At 44.4% G+C, this 18,056-nt stretch overlaps 1 protein-coding gene across 1 annotated transcript in view; it reads right to left on the bottom strand.

Annotated features, from left to right (window-relative positions):
• Positions 1–18,056, bottom strand: part of LOC105979814 (protein adenylyltransferase SelO-like) — a 52,576-nt gene that overhangs the window by 17,081 nt on the left and 17,439 nt on the right. The window contains exons 9-10 of the mRNA XM_013008152.1: positions 5,664–5,738; positions 5,467–5,559 (exon numbers count right to left, since the gene is read on the bottom strand). Of these exons, the coding sequence (XP_012863606.1) occupies positions 5,467–5,559; positions 5,664–5,738 (168 nt within the window). The remainder of the gene's footprint in view (positions 1–5,466; positions 5,560–5,663; positions 5,739–18,056) is intronic.

The following is an 18,056-nucleotide window of genomic DNA, read 5'->3' as shown; positions in this document are numbered from 1 at the left end:
TCTGCCCCTTCACACACCAGGTACTTTTGGACGTAAGTCTTCCGGTTACAGGCATGTTGGAGCTGCAGCCTAGCTAACCTAGTGGGGTTTCTACGTCATATGCCTCTTGTGTGGCCTTTGAAGTGTGTTGTGTGCCTTGAAGATCCAGGGTTCAATGTTTTTGTAGTATATGACACATAGTAGGGGGGAGGGGTTCTTACCTATTTTTAAAATTGTCTTTTAAATGAAAGCTTACACAGTAATTCATACAAGTTGTTGCAAGCCACTGGTTAAAATTTTTACATTTTTAAAAAGATTTTTCTTTTTTATTCTGTAACAAATGTTTGCATTTTTATCAGCAGCCTCTATTTCCATTCTGCTTGTTCGGTCCCCCCCCCACCCCCACCCCGCCATAGTTTAAACATTTTTATTTTTTAATCATTTTATTGGGGGCTTGTACAACTCTTATCACAATCCATACATACATACATCCATACATCCATGGTGTCAAGCACATTTGCACATTTGTTGCCATCCTCATTCTCAAAACATTTGCCTCTACTTGAGCCCTTGGCATCAGCTTTGTTCTGTTTCATTGACCTAGCTTCCCTTCCCCACCTTGCCTTCTTGAATCTTTGCTTTTCAAAAAATGTTGACTGATGGGTCTCATATAGTTTGTGATTAAGGAAGCAAATCACATGGGTGATACTACTGATTTTATAAGCTGAATTACTTTTTGGCTGATGGTGATCTGCAGATATATTTTCAATTCCATGTTCAACGGTTGACTTAGGGTGAGCGTCTCAGGTTATAGTCTCTTGTGCAGAAATTCCAGGGATTCGAGTTTTGTTCTACGTTTCTCTCTCATTCTACACAGTGCCTTCTATGGTGTCCTGGGTCAGAATGGTAGTAGTCGTAGTAAGGCAACATCTAGTTCCTTTGAGCTCAGGCTAGAAGAGGTTGTGGTTTGTGTGAATTACTACTCCGGAGGATTAATTTCTTCTTTGAGAGTTTGTTTCCTTCATTCTCTTTGGGCTATATAAATCTTTGATTCCATAAATCCATTCTGGGAAACAACCCAAGGGTCCATTTGTAAGAAACTGGTGAAACAAAATACTTCTACAAATGGACTGCTCTTCAGTAGAAAAAATAAGGATTTTTCTCTATGTACTGGTATGGAAAATATCAATATATTTATAAGAGATTTAGTGGACTGGCACTATCCACATCAAAAATGAATAAGGAATAAAATGCAAAATCATAAAAAGACCAGGTTAACTGGTCGAAGGCTAACCTGGAGGCCTCAGTTACCCTTCAGGTCTGAAATTGAACTCACGTCCATGAGTCACTTTCCAGCTGAACAAGAATCAGGTCCATAGGGGGAACAATAATAGGGAAGCACACAAGTCTTAGAATAATCAACCATTTGAGACCAACAGGCAGTATTTACTCAAGGACAAGAACACAGAAGAGTAAGGAAAGAAGCAAGAATGGAATTAGGAAACATAAAGAGGAAGTAGGTTAAGTGGTGTTACATTGTGGGGCCTGCCAGCAATGAGCTGAAGCAACGTGTATCTGAATTGTCGAATGAAAACAAACAGCCAAACAAAACCTGACTTGTTCTTTAAACCTTCACCCAATTCATAATAAAAAGAATAAAAATGAAACAAAAGAGCAGTTCACCCAGCCCTTTAGGAGAGGAATTGGCTGTTGTTCTACTAAAGCTCAATGGTGTAGGGTTGCAGTATCGATGCATTTTACCTCCCTTCTGAGGATGGGGGTACAACAGATCAGAGCTACACCATAAACTCTAAGAGAAACGGCATGAGGCCAGAGACTTGTCCTCTGTATTCAAGCATTTGGAGGAATGGAATTCCTTACCCAGACTAGGGGAACAACCCTGACAAAATATTCTTACCTCAACTCCTACTGACTCTGCCTATAGACTTTTGTTTCTATTCTTGTCCTTTTAATACTGACTGAGCTTATTTTCAATGTTGAACTGCAACATCGGCTTCATGGCTGTCCGTCCTACTTTCAGACTCTCCCCACTAGAATAAAGAAAAGCTCACTGCGTTACCATTCCTAAAACGTAATTCCAATCATGCTGCTCCCCAGATCTACAAGCAAGTACTTGCTCATTGACTATAAGAGACAGCCCAGTCAACTCACTCTCCATTCTCCATTTACGTTTCCATGCACTGCGCCTGCTGCTGCTCAACCCCCACCCACTTTGGTCTGCCTTCAACTGTCACCTCCTTTGCCAGTGTTTACCTACCTCTTTCCAGCAGCATCTATGGGATTCTCAGTCCTCCCATGGGACTGTATTTACACCCTACCAGTTCTCAGTGTGGTATAATTACTCTTACCCATGTCACACTTTGCTGCTAACCTAGGAGTTCTGTGAAGAAAGACTACGTCATATTCAATCTCAGAGCCCATGTGCCAGTGCCGGGTACAAAACAGGCCGCTTAGCCAACTAGTCAGTATCCATAGGCTTTGGGTCATAAAGACCTGGAGGAACACTGTATCTCTGAGAAAATTACTTCACTTCCGGGAGCTTTGATTTTTCCATGTGTAAGACATGAAGCATAATGTCTATCTCACAAGGTAACTGGCAGGGTCACTTGAGAAAGATTCAGTACAGTAAGGAGGTTACTCCATGGTTTCTGAGAAAGTTTCTAGAATTTCAATACTTAATAGAATATGACCCGGAACAACTTACTTAATCTCTCTCTGCCTCAGTTTCATTATCAAGAAACTGAGATACCAATGGTACTTACCTTCAAGGTATGGCATCTATTATATACATAAAATGCTTAAAATAGTATTTGGCATTAAAAACAAAAACCCTCAAGGTGACCTGAGAGGGCAGGGAGAACTGCCCCTGTGGGTTTCTGAGATTGTCACTCTTCACAGGAGTGGGAAGCCCCGCCTTCTCCTGCACTGGCATCTAACAGGCCCTCAGTAAATGTCAGCTCGCATTATTATTACTACCACTTCCATTATTTTATAAAGCATTTAGTATGGTGCCTGATTCAGAATAATAAGCTTGCAATAGTGAGACAGTGAGTTCTCAATAAATATATGCTGAATAAATACATAAGTGATGTTGAATTCAAATCAGAACGAGATGAAGAATTTACAAAGAATATTGTCATAAATTATACACCCCCTTGCTGAAGGGCTGAAGGGAGGAGATGAGCCAGTCAGGGTGCAGGGTAGCAACGATGAAACATATTAACTTTCCTCTAGTTCTTAAATGCTTCCTCCCCCCCACTATCATGATCCCAATTTTACCTTACAAATCTGGCTAGACCAGAGGATGTACATTCGTACAGATAGCAACTGAAAACACAGGGAATCCAGGATAGATGACTCCTTCAAGACCAGTGGTGAGAGGGGCGATGCCTGGAGGGTGAAGGGAATGTGGGGTAGAAAGGGGGAACCGATTACAAGAATCTAAGTATTGCCTCCTCCCTGGGGGATGGACAGCAGAGAAGAGGGCGGAGGGAGACATTGGACAGTCTAACTTATGACAAAACTATAATAATTTATGAATTATGAAGGGTTCATGAGGGAGGGAGGAGGGGGGAGGGAGGGGGAAAATGAGCAACTGATATTAAGGGCTAAAGTAGAAGGCAAATGTTTTGAGAATGATGAGGGCAACAAATGTGCATATGTGCTTGACACAATGGATGGATGTATGGATTGTGATAAGAATTGTATGAGCCCCCAATAAAATAATTTTTAAAAAAGAATATTATCATAAATTATGATGAAATTGAAATTTTTAGAAATTAGACTGGACTTAATCTCAGAAAGAATGAAAACAAATAAAATGATTTTTTTTTAAAGAATGAATGAAAACAATGACGGCAATCTGAAAGACAAAGCTTATAAACAGATCTAAGTTTTAGAAAATCTATAAAAAATAAGTCTTCTGGTAATTCTAAAATTATTCCACGAATCTAATGTGTTAGCACTGAAATAAAAAGCCAACATATATTCATAACACTGAATTAAATGCAGTCATTTGGAAAACTGCAGTCACAGTTTCTTAAAAAGTTAAATATAAATTTCCAAACAATTCAGTTATTCTATTCAAGAAAAACAGAAACATATATCTAACAAGCAAACTGATCCATGACTATTCATAGCTGCATTATTCATAATAGCCAAAATGTAGAAAGAAGCTGTTTATTAACTAGTAAGCAGAAAAGCAACATGTAGTATGCTCATACAAAGGGATACTACTCTGTAATACAATAAAGGGACGCTGGTGGGTTAAGCATTGGGCTGCTAACTGTAAGATTGGCAGTTCAAACCCACCAGCTGCTCTGCAGGAGAAAGATAAGGTTGTCCATTTCAATAAAGATTTACAACCTCAGTAACTCTATGGAGCAGTTCAACTCTGTTCTATAGGGTTGCTTTGAGTCGGAATCCACTCGATGGCAGTGGGTTTACTATAAAGAAAAGGATAAAGGGTACAGCATGAATGTTAAGTGGAGAAGCCAGACACCAAAGATCACCTATTGTATGACTCCATGAAAACATTCCTAGACAAAGAACAGTTTAGTAGTTGCTTGCGGTTGGGGATGCAAATAGGGATGAACTGCAAATGAATTCAGGGATCTTTTTAGAGTGAAGGAAATGTGCTAAAACTGGATTATAGCCACAACTGACTATAAAATGCATTGAGTTTTCCATTTTTTTTTGTATTCTATTTTTTTAAAATCATTTTATTAGGGGCTCATACAACTCTTACCACAGTACATATATACATCAATTGTGTAAAGTACATTTGTACATTCATTGCCCTCATCATTCTCAAGACATTTCTTCTCCACTTAAGCCCCCGGCATTAGGTCCTCATTTTTCCCCTCCCTCCCCTCCCTCATGAACCCTTGATAATTTATAAATTATTATTTTGTCATATCTTGCCCTGCCTTCACCCACTTCTCTGTTGTCCGTCCCCCAGGGAGGAGGTCACATATAGATCCTTGTAATTGGTTCCCTCTTTCCAACCCACTCTCCCTCTACCCTCCCAGTATCGCCACTCACACCACTGGTCCTAAAGGGATCATTCGCCCTGGGTTTCCTGTAGTATTTCCAGTTCCTATCTGTACCAGTGTACATCCTCTGGTCTAGCCAGACTTGCAAGGTAGAGTTCAGATCATGGTTGATTTTTCCATGTGTTAGACATTATGCTTCATGTTTCATAGTGGGAGCGGGGACAAAACATTTAGGAACTAGAGGAAAGTTGTATTTTTCATCGTTGCTACATCACACCCTGGCTCGTCTCCTCCCCAAGGCCCCTCTGCAAGGGGATCTCCAGTGGCCTACAAATGGGCTTTGGGTCTCCACTCCGCACTCCCCCCAGAGTTTTCCATTTATGATAGGTTAACTTTACAGCATATAAATTAAACTTCAATAAGATATTTTAAAACTGACTTAAAAATAAAGCCAAATGTCATAAATTAATACCTGAGGGAAGTTGAGATCTAATAACCGGCTTTGCGTAATCTCACTGAGCTGTCGAAATGTCATTGTAAAATCAGCTTCTGTCTTCCCCATGAGCTAATGAAAAGAACGATAGACACATAGATATGTTACTCAAAACATACTGAGCAGTAATCGAACTATCAATCAGGAAAAAAGAAAACACAAAAGGATAAACTCACATGTAGGAGAAATGCAATTAAATCATCCTCCTCCTCCCTTTCTCCAAGCACTCCCAATTTGGCTTTGAACAATTCTCAAAATCTGAAAGGAGAAACATCCATTCAATTTGCTATTCAAATTCTTACTATTTTAAGAATTATCTCCCAAATAACCAGGATGCTTTAACATCTATATTCAAAAAATGACAAACCTTGTATTATAAAGAACAGGGTATTCGTCATGAATCCAAGCAGCTCTTTGAAGGGAAAAAATTAAAGACAGTTAAACTTTTATTTACATTCTTGATTAGCATTTTAAAAGAATAAAGTGCAAGAACTTTAAAGCATATAGAGATTACATACTACCCACTCTGGCTTTAGTAATTACGTGTCATATTTTCAAGGAAACTTCCCATATAAATGTATTATTACCTTAACAGTGCAGATGAAAAGATGACACTTCTGAAGCATGATTATATACAAATAACTTACAGGATGAAATGTCTTCATGATACCAAGAGAGTTTCCATCATTAAGTACACAGAATTGGGGTATGCTTTGAAAATCATCTGAAATCTCAGATAATTATAACAAATACCTTAGCCAACACAATAAAATTTTATTTGCCTGAAAGCATGAAAAATTCATGAACATTGAAAAGTATAAAAATTAAAGTGTTTTTAACCTTAAACCAACACTTAAGCACTTTATTTTTTTTAAAGCACATTTGTACATTTATTGCCCTCATCATTCTCAAAACATTTGCTCTCCACTTAAACCCCCCCGCATTAGGTCCTCATTTTTCCCCTCCCTCCCCGCTCCTCCCTCCCCGATGAGCCCTTGAGAGTTTATAAATTGTTATTTTGTCATATCTTGCCCTGACTAACGTCTCCCTTCACCCACTTTTCTGTTGTCTGTCCCCCAGGGAGGAGGTCACATATAGTTCCTTGTAATCGGTTCCCTCTTTCCTACCCACACTTAAGCACTTTAAATGGGTATTTCTTCACATCACTACAAGCATTTTCAATTACACAAAAGCACAGTACAACACTCAGTTTTCAGGTCATGGGTGACAGTAAAAGCCCCAAACGCATTTGCAGGGTCCCCTGGTGAATCCCTGCTGACCAGGCCCCGGAATGGGAATGTCCTTGTTAATCAGAAAGAGAACGCCGTACGGTAGATTACTGCAGTTGTAGGTAGGTTACCATATGACACCTTATCGTTTGAGCCAGTGTATGTTTGTCCCAGTATTTACTATTGTCTGCTTTCTTTCATTGAGGTTTTTCTGCTTTATTCTGCCATTGTTGTTGGTTTGGTTTTGATTTTGCACATTTTTCTGTACATTAAATCCAGGATAGGTATATATAGAGACAACAGCCGGGACTAACAGCTTCCTAGGGGTGCGCTCGACATGCTGTCAGGAGAGCCCAGTCCTTGGCAAAGGGCATCATGCTGGACAAAAGAGGGACAGAGCAAAAGAAGAATGGCCTCAAGGAGATGGGGACTCAAGCAAGACCAACTGGGCTGCGTTGGGCCAGGGCTTGTTTTGTTCTCCCGGACACAGGTCACCATGGGGAGGGACTACTCACAGCATGCACCTCCCACCACCTACAGGGGAGGGTGGTGGGACATGGGCGCTAACAACAATGAGTACAAGGAAGAAATGCCCTAAAACTGATGATTACACAACTCTTTTGATTTGTATATGACTGAATTATTAAAACATCATAGGGAAACTGATTACAAGGACCTACATATAACCTCTTCCCTGGGGGATGGACAACAGCAAATGGGTGAAGGGAGATGTTGGGCAGTGTAAGATATGACAAAATAATAATAATTTGTAAATCATCAAGAGTTCATAAGGGAGTGGGGAGCAGGGAAGAAGGGGAAAAAATGAGGAACTGATACCAAGGGCTCAAGTAGAAAGCAAATGTTTTGAGAATGATGAAGGCGATAAATATACAAATGTGCTTGACACAATGGATGCATACATATGGATTGTGATAAGAGTTGAACAAGCCCCCAATAAAATGATCTAAAACAAAACAAAAAACATGATTGAACTATTAAAATGATAAGAAATTTATGTCAATAAAACTATTGTTCTAAAGAAAATAAAAGCTTAGTAAGTACATCCTAAAGCCTCACACCTTTCACCTCTCTGACCACATCTCCCGCTCGCTCTCGGGCAGCCCGGCTGCACTGGCCTGTTAGGGCGCTTTCGCAGACATGCCATGCCCCTCTCACCTCAGGGGCTTTGCGTGGGCTGTGCCCTCACCTAGTGCTCTTCCCCGACATCTGCATGGCCTGCTCCTGAAACTCCCTCAAGCCTGTGCTTACGTGAGATCTTTACTAACCATCCTTTAAAAACACTAACTCCCACCCCTGGCCTCTGTTCCCTATCCCCTGCTCTCTCCCCACCCCATCGTACTTTCTTGTATACTATAGATCGCCTATATACTATATAGCTTACTTATTTGCTTACCGATTGCCTCTCCCACCGGAAGCAAGTTCCAAGAAGGCACAATGGGGTTTTTAGTTTTAGTTTTGTTTTTTTCTTGACTGTTTTTATTCTTCACTCTAACCCTAGCACTTATATTAGGACCTGGAACATACTGATTACTGAGCTACTCAATCAGTATCTGTTAAATGCACAAATGTACTCGGCAGAGTAAAGGGCACAAAATTGATAGAAACAAGGGTAGGAGAAAGACTACTTAATATCTTTTTGTATTACTTTGATTTTGAATGATGCTTTTCTATTACTAATATCTGAGCAATATTCTTAGTAATTAAGAAAATCATAATGGGATATCCATTTTTAATCTTTCAGTAGCATTTTTTATTACTGACTTTCTGACTGACTGACTTATTCACTCACCACTACCATCAAGTTGATTCCAACTCAGTGTCCCTATAGAACAGAGACCCCAGGGGGTCCGAGATTCTAAGCCTTTGGAAGTAGAACGTCTCATCTCTCTCCCTTATTACTTACTGCCTGGGGAAAATAAAATCACTTTATGACTCCCCTTCTCAAAGTTGGGTTCTTGTTCTACTGGACACAGGGTAGAAGTTTTATGTTGGGAGTGAGTAGAAGAAGAAATGTATTTTATCTTCCAGCAAATACACAAGAAAGAAATGAATAAAAGCAGTCACTGCCTCAAGCTTATCATCTAGTGGTTTAATCAATTAACACTATGTAATTATAAAAGTACTCAATGTATCACTCATGCTTCTTCATATACATACACATTTAATTTTAATTAAGTAAATAAAAATGTTATAAAGCTGTGCATGGGCAGTTTATTTAATGTGGCTCTTCCAGCCAAAGTCTCTAACTTCCACCCAACCACCCTTCCAGCATGGGTCTGGTAAGAAGGTGGGAAGAAGATACTGATAGGATTCACTGGTGAATAATCAACAGGATTCCCTGGAGTGCCATCCTGCTGCATACAAAATGAGCCCTCTGAGAAGCAGGAGGAGGGATCTCATTACCAGTAAGAGCTGGGAATAGAGTGTGTCCTCTGGACCCAAGATCCCGGCACAGTGCAGGTGCTTTGACCTCCCTCATTCTCAACAATATGTTTTTGTTTGTTTGTTTGTTTGTTTGTTATGGGTCTTCTGTTACCTAGTCCTGATTGCACTGGCTGGTGTGATTCTTCCATGTGGGCTTGTTGCTTCTCTGCTGGATAGCCACTTGTTTAACTCCAAGCCTTTAAGACCCCAGATGCTATATCTTTTAATAGCTGGGCACCATCTGCCTTCTTCACATTTGCTTATGCACCCCTTTTGTCTTCAGCAATCATGCCGGGAGGGTGAACATCACAGAATGTCAATTTGTTAGAACAAGGTGTTCTTGTATTGAGGGAGGGTATGAGTAGAGGCCCGAAGTCTGTCCACTACCGCAGTATATTGCCAATGTAAATATATGTACATAGGCCAATACCTCTATTTTTATGGATCAATGATGTATTTACATATGTACACATCTATGCTTAAACCCCTATCCATAGCTTTGCTTCCTAGATCCTTCCTGTTTCCAAGGCTGTAAATCTTTATAGAAGCAGAATGTCTCTTCTCTCTCCTGAGATGCAGCTGGGGGTGAGGGTGGTGTGTGTGGTCTAAACTGCCCATCACAGTTAGCACCCCAACCACTCAACCCATTGTACCTACAGGGCTCCTCAGCCATTAATCCTAAAATCCACTGCCATTGAGTCACTCTGACTCAGTGACACTAAATAGGTTTGGAGACTGCAGGTCTTTGGAGCAGACCGCCTCACCTTGCTTCTTACAGAGCAGTCTGTGGGCGTGCACCAGCAAGCCTGCAGTGAACAGCCCAATACCCAATCCATGGTACCACCAGGAATCCTTCAGTCGCCAGGAGAAGCTAAGCCAAACTAAACCTCCTTCCATCAATTAGCGTCCAACTCATAGCAACCCTGACGAGCAGAGTAGAACTGCTCCCAAGGGTCTCTGGAGCTATGAATCTCCACTGGGGGGTCAGGGCTGGGGCAGGCAGCAGACGTCCTTGACTTTCTCATCAGGAGTGGCTGGGGGGTTCAAACAGTTGACCTTTTGAGGTTAGCAGCCCAAGGGAAACACAAATCAAAATCACAGTGAAATATTACCGCACCCCCTCTAGAATGACAATTATCCAAAAAAGGGAAACAGCAGGCATATCTACAGTTGTGGAGACACTGGAGACCCCATCCTCTGCTCTAAAATGATGGACTCACTTTGGTAGCGCCTCGAAAGCCGAATACAGAATTGCCATATGAGCCGGCAATTCCCGCGCTAGCTATTAGAGGTGAAGTCAACATGCATTGCTACAAGATCGCAGAAACCTCTATTAGTCATAATGTGAAGCTATTGTTTCTCGACGTCTCCTCCAGCTGGGTCTATACACTTCTGAAGGCGATGTTTGTGTCTCTCCAAAGCTTCCCCTAGGAATTCTGCACTCTGCACTTGGTACAGATCTTCCAGGGGCTCTTCCAGGGGCTCAAATTCTGTGTTTCAAGCGTTGGATTTGCGGGGGAAAAATCAGTCTGAAGGGCTGCTGAGTGAATGTGCTGAGTGGGCCCTCACTAAAATTCCCATGAGGGCAGCCCTTGCTCCCCTCAAAGAATGAGAAGGTGCACTGTTGTGATCTAATGTCCTGGCCTTTTTCTCACCAATGTGGTCTTCCATTCTCTGAAAGCTTCTTTCTAATAAGCCCATATGCTCAGCCTTTGTCTTTCAAGAAAATCTGTTAAGATAATCCCTTTGGGATATCAAGGCAGTTGCCATACCCTTTTGAGCTTTTCTCTCTGACTTGAATTAGACTGACCCAGCCAGATCCCCTCTGTTTATTGGACAATTTTTTTTAAGCTACCCCCTTGAGATTCAGTCAGGTGTATTCCTCAGACCCTGTCTGCAGACATCCACCGAGTACGCTTAAAAATAATACTTTTTGACTAGCCCTTCCATACCCAGAAGTGAAGACAGGTATATTGATGTTCGCTACAGCACTTCCTTGAAAATGTCTATCAACAATGGAAAATGGATAAACAAGATGTGATACAGAGAGGGAGGTGGCCCTGTCAGAGGGATGCGGCTCACTGATGAGAAGGGCAGCACAAGAGCGAAGAGAGGGATTGGTCAAGTCTGGGAGAATATAGGTGCAAGTCCTGTATGCTGTTTTAAGATAAGTATTATTCCAGCAATCCTGTATGGCCATTCTCTTATTTTGCTTGGTCAAATGAAGGTATATGTCAGAAGTGTGTTGCCAGTGGGGGTCACCCTCTTGAAGTTGTGCTGTTTTTCTGTTTCTCAGTAAAGGAAACCAAGGGATGTTGAGCCTATGGGGAAAGCCAATAGAAGGGTTTGGAAGGGAGGGGCGAGATAGAGGGGTGGGGGAGATAAAAGAGAGATGATAGCAAGGAGTCCAGGAAGGAAAAGTATGTTTGGAGACTGATTATCTTTCAAGTAAATCAACATTCTTATCTCTATCTTGTTTATGAAATGCTTTATATTGTCATTTGTTTAACAAAATGTTCAAAAGAAGCTCTACCTTTCTTTCCTATTTTTGTTTTGCCTTTTAACTTCTAAGTTGTAACTGTTGGGTCAGGTACTGGTCGGGGGACATTAGGAACAGCCTGCCTGCCCTTATAGGACCAAGAAGGCTAGCTTCAAAGCGCTCCAGAACAATGAGCCACCTCCTCGGTGTCCGTTGGAATGACCGAGGCACCACCCTACCTCAAATGGAGACGGCTTAAAGCCCCTACTCTTAGTAACTTCTGCCAAAGGACCAAGAAATGGTCTGAGGTTCCGTAAGACCAGGCCTTCTTTTTTCTGCACTCCCACCCCTCTCTCTGTATTTTCTGTTCCCCTTCCCAAGTCCTCTTGGCTAGAGAAGATTCCTCCTCTTCTCCTACTTCTTCCCCCACTGTCATGTCTACCTGAGCACCTCTCCTCACCCCCTACTCACCCTCTTCCCTATTCCAGCCACCCTGAGACCCACCCCAACCCTGCGTCCTCCTCTCCTGATCCACCCGCCTCTCCAGAGGGACCTGAGTCTGCACTCACATCATGGTGGCAGAACCCCCTCTTCTTTGTCCTCTCCGGGAAGTGGCTAGGGCTGAGGGGGTGGTCTGGGTCCTTGTCCCCTTCTCTCTCTCTGACTTATCTAAGACTGAAAAGCCCTGAAGCTCCTTTTCTTTTCTAATGATCCCACCATTAAGGAGTGTCCATATCTAACTCAAGGAGAAGGGCACTGATCACAGAAGTGCCCTAGCCCCAGAGCTCCAACCAAACCCCGCCTGGTGTGTGGTCAGAGCGGATGCTGGAAGTCTGACTGTCCTTGGAAAAGCAACAGGCCCTCTCCCTCTCCATGTGGAGGAACCGTCTTTCCAACTCCTTACGCGCTGATGGCCCTGCTGGGGTTGGCCAAAGATTGACGACCCGACAGGATCCCCATCACCCTCACTGAGCCTCAGGCAATGCTCTAGGTAGTGGGTAAGTCAACTTCCTTCTTAAAGGGGCTACATTTTCTGTCCTGCCCTCATTTTCAAGGCTAAGCAGTCCTTCCTCAATCTCAGTCATTGGTATTGATGGCAAGCCTACCTGCCCCCGGTGTACTGGCCCTTTGTTTTGTTCCCTGAATGGCATACCTTTTACTCACTCCTTCCTTATAATCCCTTCGTGCCAGGTCCCTCTATTGGGAAGGGACATTTTAAATAAGTTAGGGCCTTCCTTACACCTTACTTCTAGTCTCACAGCACCTCTGCTCCTTCCCCTTCTTTCACCAGACCTGAAGGAACCGGCCCTACAGGCCTCATTGCTACCCAGTGTTACCCCAGTAGTATGGGACACCACCACCTCAGTTATGGCTACTCACCATCACCCAGTTCTTACACACTTCAAGGACCCCACTGTTTTCTCATCTCGGCCTCAGTTCCCCATTTTAGTAACACCGCAAAGGCCTCAAACCCATCACAGAGCGCCTCCTTACTAACAACCTCATTCATCCTCTGCACTCTCCCTGCAACACTCCAATTTTACCAATAAAGATATCAAACGGTAGTTATCGCTTGGTCCAGAACCCGCGCCTCATTAATGAAGCGGTTATCCCCATACACCCGGTAGTTCCCAACCCCTATACTCTTTTGTCCCTCATTCCCCCCTCCACTACCCATTTTTCTGTCCTCGATTTAAAGGATCCCCTTGTCACCATCCCCTTTGACCTGGCTTGTCAGCATTTGTTTGTCTTCATGTGGGAGACCCGGACACCCACACGGCTTCCCAATACTCCTGGGCCATCTTGCGTTAGGGGTTCCGAGATTCGGCTCATTAATTCGGACAAGCCCTTGCTGCTGATCTGCAGATGTGTGATTTGTCGCCCTCTACCCTCTTGCAATATATGGATGACCTCTTATATGCAGCCCCTCCTTAGACAGCTCTAAGGCAAACAGAGCCCAGCTCCTAAACTTCTTGGCTTCCAAAGGTCACAGAGTCCCTCCCTCCAAGGCACAATTATTCTGCACCACCGCTATCGGTTTAGGCCTGTGCCTCACCCCCACCACCCTGGGTTTAACTTTGGATTGACGCCAGGTCGTAAGGGACCTCCAACTGCTGACCAGCTGAGCAAACACTTTCCTTTCTTGGCTTTGTGGGTTTTTCAGACACCGGATCCCCAGTTTCTGCCTTATAGCTAAGCCATCATACGATGTAGTAAAGGCAACTCCCAGTGGACCTTTGGACTCCCCACAGTTGTGGAGGCCTTTAAAAAGCTCCAAGAAATGCTTTTACAATCCCCACCACTATGTTTACCAAATCTGATAAACCCTTTCTTCTGTTCACTAACAGAAGCAAGGCATGGCAATTGGAGTCCTCGCCCAGCCTCTGGGACACCCCTACTCACTGATAGTGTACTTATCCAAACAGCTGGACATGGCGGTCCAGGATGGCAGCCCTGTCTCTGAGCCCTGGCGGCTGCAGCCACCCTTACCATGGAAGCCCTTAAAATCACCTTGGGACAGCCCCTTCAGACCTTCTCCCCCCACAGGCTCCAGGACTTATTGTTGCATCCTTTCCTCTCCTTACTCCATCCAGGCAGGATGCAGGAAATCCACCTGCTATTTCTTTGAAAATCCTGATTTAGGCCTGCACCAGTCCCCCTCACTGAATCCAGCTACTCTCCTCCCCAGTACTGCTTCTGGCTCCTATAACCATTCATGCCCACGGGTCATGGAGGAGCTCACTGTGCCCCAATCTGACCTCCTGGATCAGCCTTTACCTAATCCGGACTTCCCTCTTTTTGTAGATGGTAGTTCTTACGTGGATCCCCAAGGGCACAGACAAGCAGCCTATGTAGTGGTTTCACTTAATGAAACATGGGAAGCAATGCGTCTTCCCAAGGGCACCACCTCTCAAAGAGCCGAACTTGTCGCCCTCGCCAGAGCACTCCACATAGCCCAAGGGAAATCAGCCAAGATTTACACTGACTCCAGATATTCCTTTTTAATTGACCACTGCCACGCTGCAATGTGGGAAGAAAGGGCTTCCTTTCTACTAAAGGGCCCCCATTTCAACAGTAAATTAATTTCTCGCCTTTTAGAAGCCCTTCAACTGCCGGCTCAAGTGACTATCACCCACTGCAAAGGTCACCAAACTGACAACTCCATGGTCACGTGAGGCAATAACCAGGCAGATTCTATAGTGAGGAGCCTTTCTACAAACCCCAAGCAGCCTGCCCCCAGGATGTTTCTAACTTTACCTAACGTCCAGCTCTCATACATGTCTCAGGAACAAACGTCCCTCATAAGCAAAGGAGACAAGGCCACACCAGAAGGGTGGATCATAATTTAAAACCAGTTCATTCTGCCAAACTTACAGAGCTTGGATATTATCCAGAAACTCCACCGATTTCTCCATATCAGGGACCGAGCCATAACTCACTACTTGCTGCCCATTTTTTATTCCCCTTTTTTGGCCCAGTCCGTCCGGACTGTAAGCTCCTCTTACCCTATCTGTAAGGCAGTAAACACTCAAGGAGGTTTTAAGCCCCTGTCACAAACTCACCAAATGCGGGGTCACCTGCCGGGTCAGGACTGGCAGATTGACTTCACCCATATGCCAGCACATAAGGACATTAAGTTTCTTCTCAACAGAGTTGATACCTTTTCAAGCTGAGTGGAAGCCTTCCCAACTCAGCTTGCAACAGCTGACACAGTTACCGACATCATCATTAACGATTATCATTCCCAGGTTTGGCTTCCCCAACTCCAGTCTGACAACAGACCGGGCTTTGTTTCCAGATATCACCCAACAGGTTTCTGTTGCCCTGGACATAAAGTGGAAGCTTCACACGCCATATCGGCCACAGTCTTCAGGAAAGGAGCGTATGAACGGCAACATAAACAGCCAGCTATCTGAACTGCCATTAGAACTCCGCAAGTCCTGGGTGTGCTGCCTAGCCTTGGCGCCATTCGCGTAGCTCCCCGCTCTCCTTCCTTTTCAAGCCCGTTTGCGTTAATATCTGGCAGGCCTTGCCTCCTTAGCCACAACCTGCCAACACAGGCTCCTCCTTTAGCCATTTACCTACCTTCCCTCTCTCTTCTAAGGCAGTTTCTTGGGGAACACGCCGACCAAAGACTGCCCAGTCCTGACCCTGAGCGGCCTGACTCCATCACTGTGAGCCTGGGGGACTCAGTCCTTCTAAAGGAACTATGGCCACAGCCCCTCCAGCCGAGGTGGAAAGGACCTTATACAGTAATCCTTACTACCCCCACGGCAGTTAAGGTACTCAGGGACCCCAACTGGCTTCACCTCAGCTGGGTCAAGCAGGCAGCTCCCAGACATGACCCCTTGCACTCCACCCAGGTGGTGGGGCCCACTTGCCTTCGTTTTACTAAATTGCCTACTCCTGCCTCTTTGCAGGGCCTCCCAATCCTACCTATCTGTGGCGATTCAAGGTAAAAGAAATTTACAATAAGCATAACAGCCTCATCACCCATCTAATTGGAACCAAGAATTGCCCTCAAACTGGTTGTGAGCTGCTTTAACCATCCCCCTCTCTAGCATTACGGCAGTGAATATTAAGTGGAAGACCATGGTATGTTTCCTTTTTGACCAGACTAAGTTGTACTACAAAAACTGGCCAGAATACAGTGGGTGCCTCTACAGGTCTTGTTCAACCCACTATACGGAAATACCACGATGGGGGCCGACTCCTCAGAGCACATTCGGTTTCTCGCTCTGGTTCTGGCTCTAATTACAAGGTCATCTTCACCATCACGGACCCCTGGGATCAGAGATGGGTGGCAGGGGTGGATGGGAAGTTTTATTATGCCACCATAGTAGGCTCCTCTTACCCAATGGGCTCTTTAGCATAAGCCAGGTATATGTACTATCAGCTGACACCTCGGTTCAAGTGTCACCAGATATCCTGAAGGCTGAACAGACCTACAGAGCCAGCTCCCCCAGGGTCCCCGCCGAGTAGCACCCACGTCATGTAATTCAACAAGTAATTCAGCATACTATTTCCTTTTTAAACACTCTTCTTTGGGAAACCTTTCCCGTTGCTTTTTATGCCTCTGTTAGCTACAGTCCCAACGCATTTCTCCACTCTAACCTCTGGTCCAGAGATGGATTGTGTGCATCCACTCCCTAACGTGCCCCTATGGGAACTGGAGGAGGCTAACCAATCTATCCCCTCTCGTGCCTACTTCCAGACCACCACACCCAGCCCGTCACCAGAGTCCCCGTTACACTGTAGATGTGTTTCCAACACAATTGTGTCATCCACGGTGTATGCCCCCAGGGCCACCTATTTTTGGTGTAATGGCACCCTCACCAAATACCTTAATTCCTTTTACCACAGCCCATGCTTCCCTACCACCGGAGTTCCCCAGCTCACTCTCTTTGGGGAGGATGAACTTGCATGGTTGCTGAGCCCAGCCATGGTCTCCCACCCAAAACAGGCTGCTTGCTTGCCGGTAATGGTGGGCCTTAGCTTAGCCTCTTCAATCACGGCATCAGGTTTCACCAGTGGGGCCTTAGGCGACAGCGTGATCCAGGCACAGCACTTTAAGGAGAAGCTACAGCTGGCTATGGAATCACTTCGGTCTCTCTGGCCTCCCTACAGTGGCAGCTCACTTCCTTAGAGCAGGTGGCGCTCCAGAATGGAAAGACCTTGGATCTCCTAACTGCAGAGAAGGGCAGCACCTGCCTGTTCCTAAGGGAAGAGTGCTGTTATTATGTTTATGAATCAGGGCTGGTAGAACAAAACATAGAGACCTTCGCCAAATTGACTGGAGATCTTAAAAGCCACAGGGAGGGGGGCAATGCAGCACTGCTCTTTAGGTTCCCAAACCCCCTTGTAACCTGGACCCTTCCTTTCATCGGGCCACTTGTGGTTATGTTTCTTATTACTAATAGCCCCCCGTTTGTTTGTTTTTTAATTGCTTCAGAACAGGATAAGGACATGACCACCTTAACTGTCAACCAGCTTCTTTTACACACTTACAGCCCCCTGCCTACTGAAGCTGACCCAGCACACTCTGGCCTTTAATCCTTTCGCCGCCCCTGTACAGCAGGAAGCCCTTAGACTAAGGTGACCAGATTTTAACACTGGTAAAGCGGGACACCATTGATAAAACTCATATCCGGGTGAAATAGTCACATGGCAGCCAAAAACCATATACCCTAGCTTGTCGTGCATTCTTTCCAAAAATAGCGACTTTTTTTAAATGCCGCAGGACGCAGGACAAATTATTAAAAATCAGGACTGTCCCGCCAAAAGCGGGACGTCTGGTCACCTTACCTTAGACAGATTAACGTCACTCCATATATCATCAAAAAGGCTAGAATGACCAGTGGTGTGAGTGGCGAAACAGGGAGGGTAGCGGGAGAGTGGGTAGGAAAGAGGGAACC

The sequence above is a fragment of the Echinops telfairi genome, unplaced genomic scaffold, assembly GCF_000313985.2.
Source record: "Echinops telfairi isolate 266 unplaced genomic scaffold, ASM31398v2 ScPeMD7_7461;HRSCAF=8499, whole genome shotgun sequence".
Classification (NCBI taxonomy): domain Eukaryota; kingdom Metazoa; phylum Chordata; class Mammalia; order Afrosoricida; family Tenrecidae; genus Echinops; species Echinops telfairi.
The sequence above is the reverse complement of the archived record's forward strand: the minus strand, read 5'-3'. Positions and strand labels throughout refer to the sequence as shown.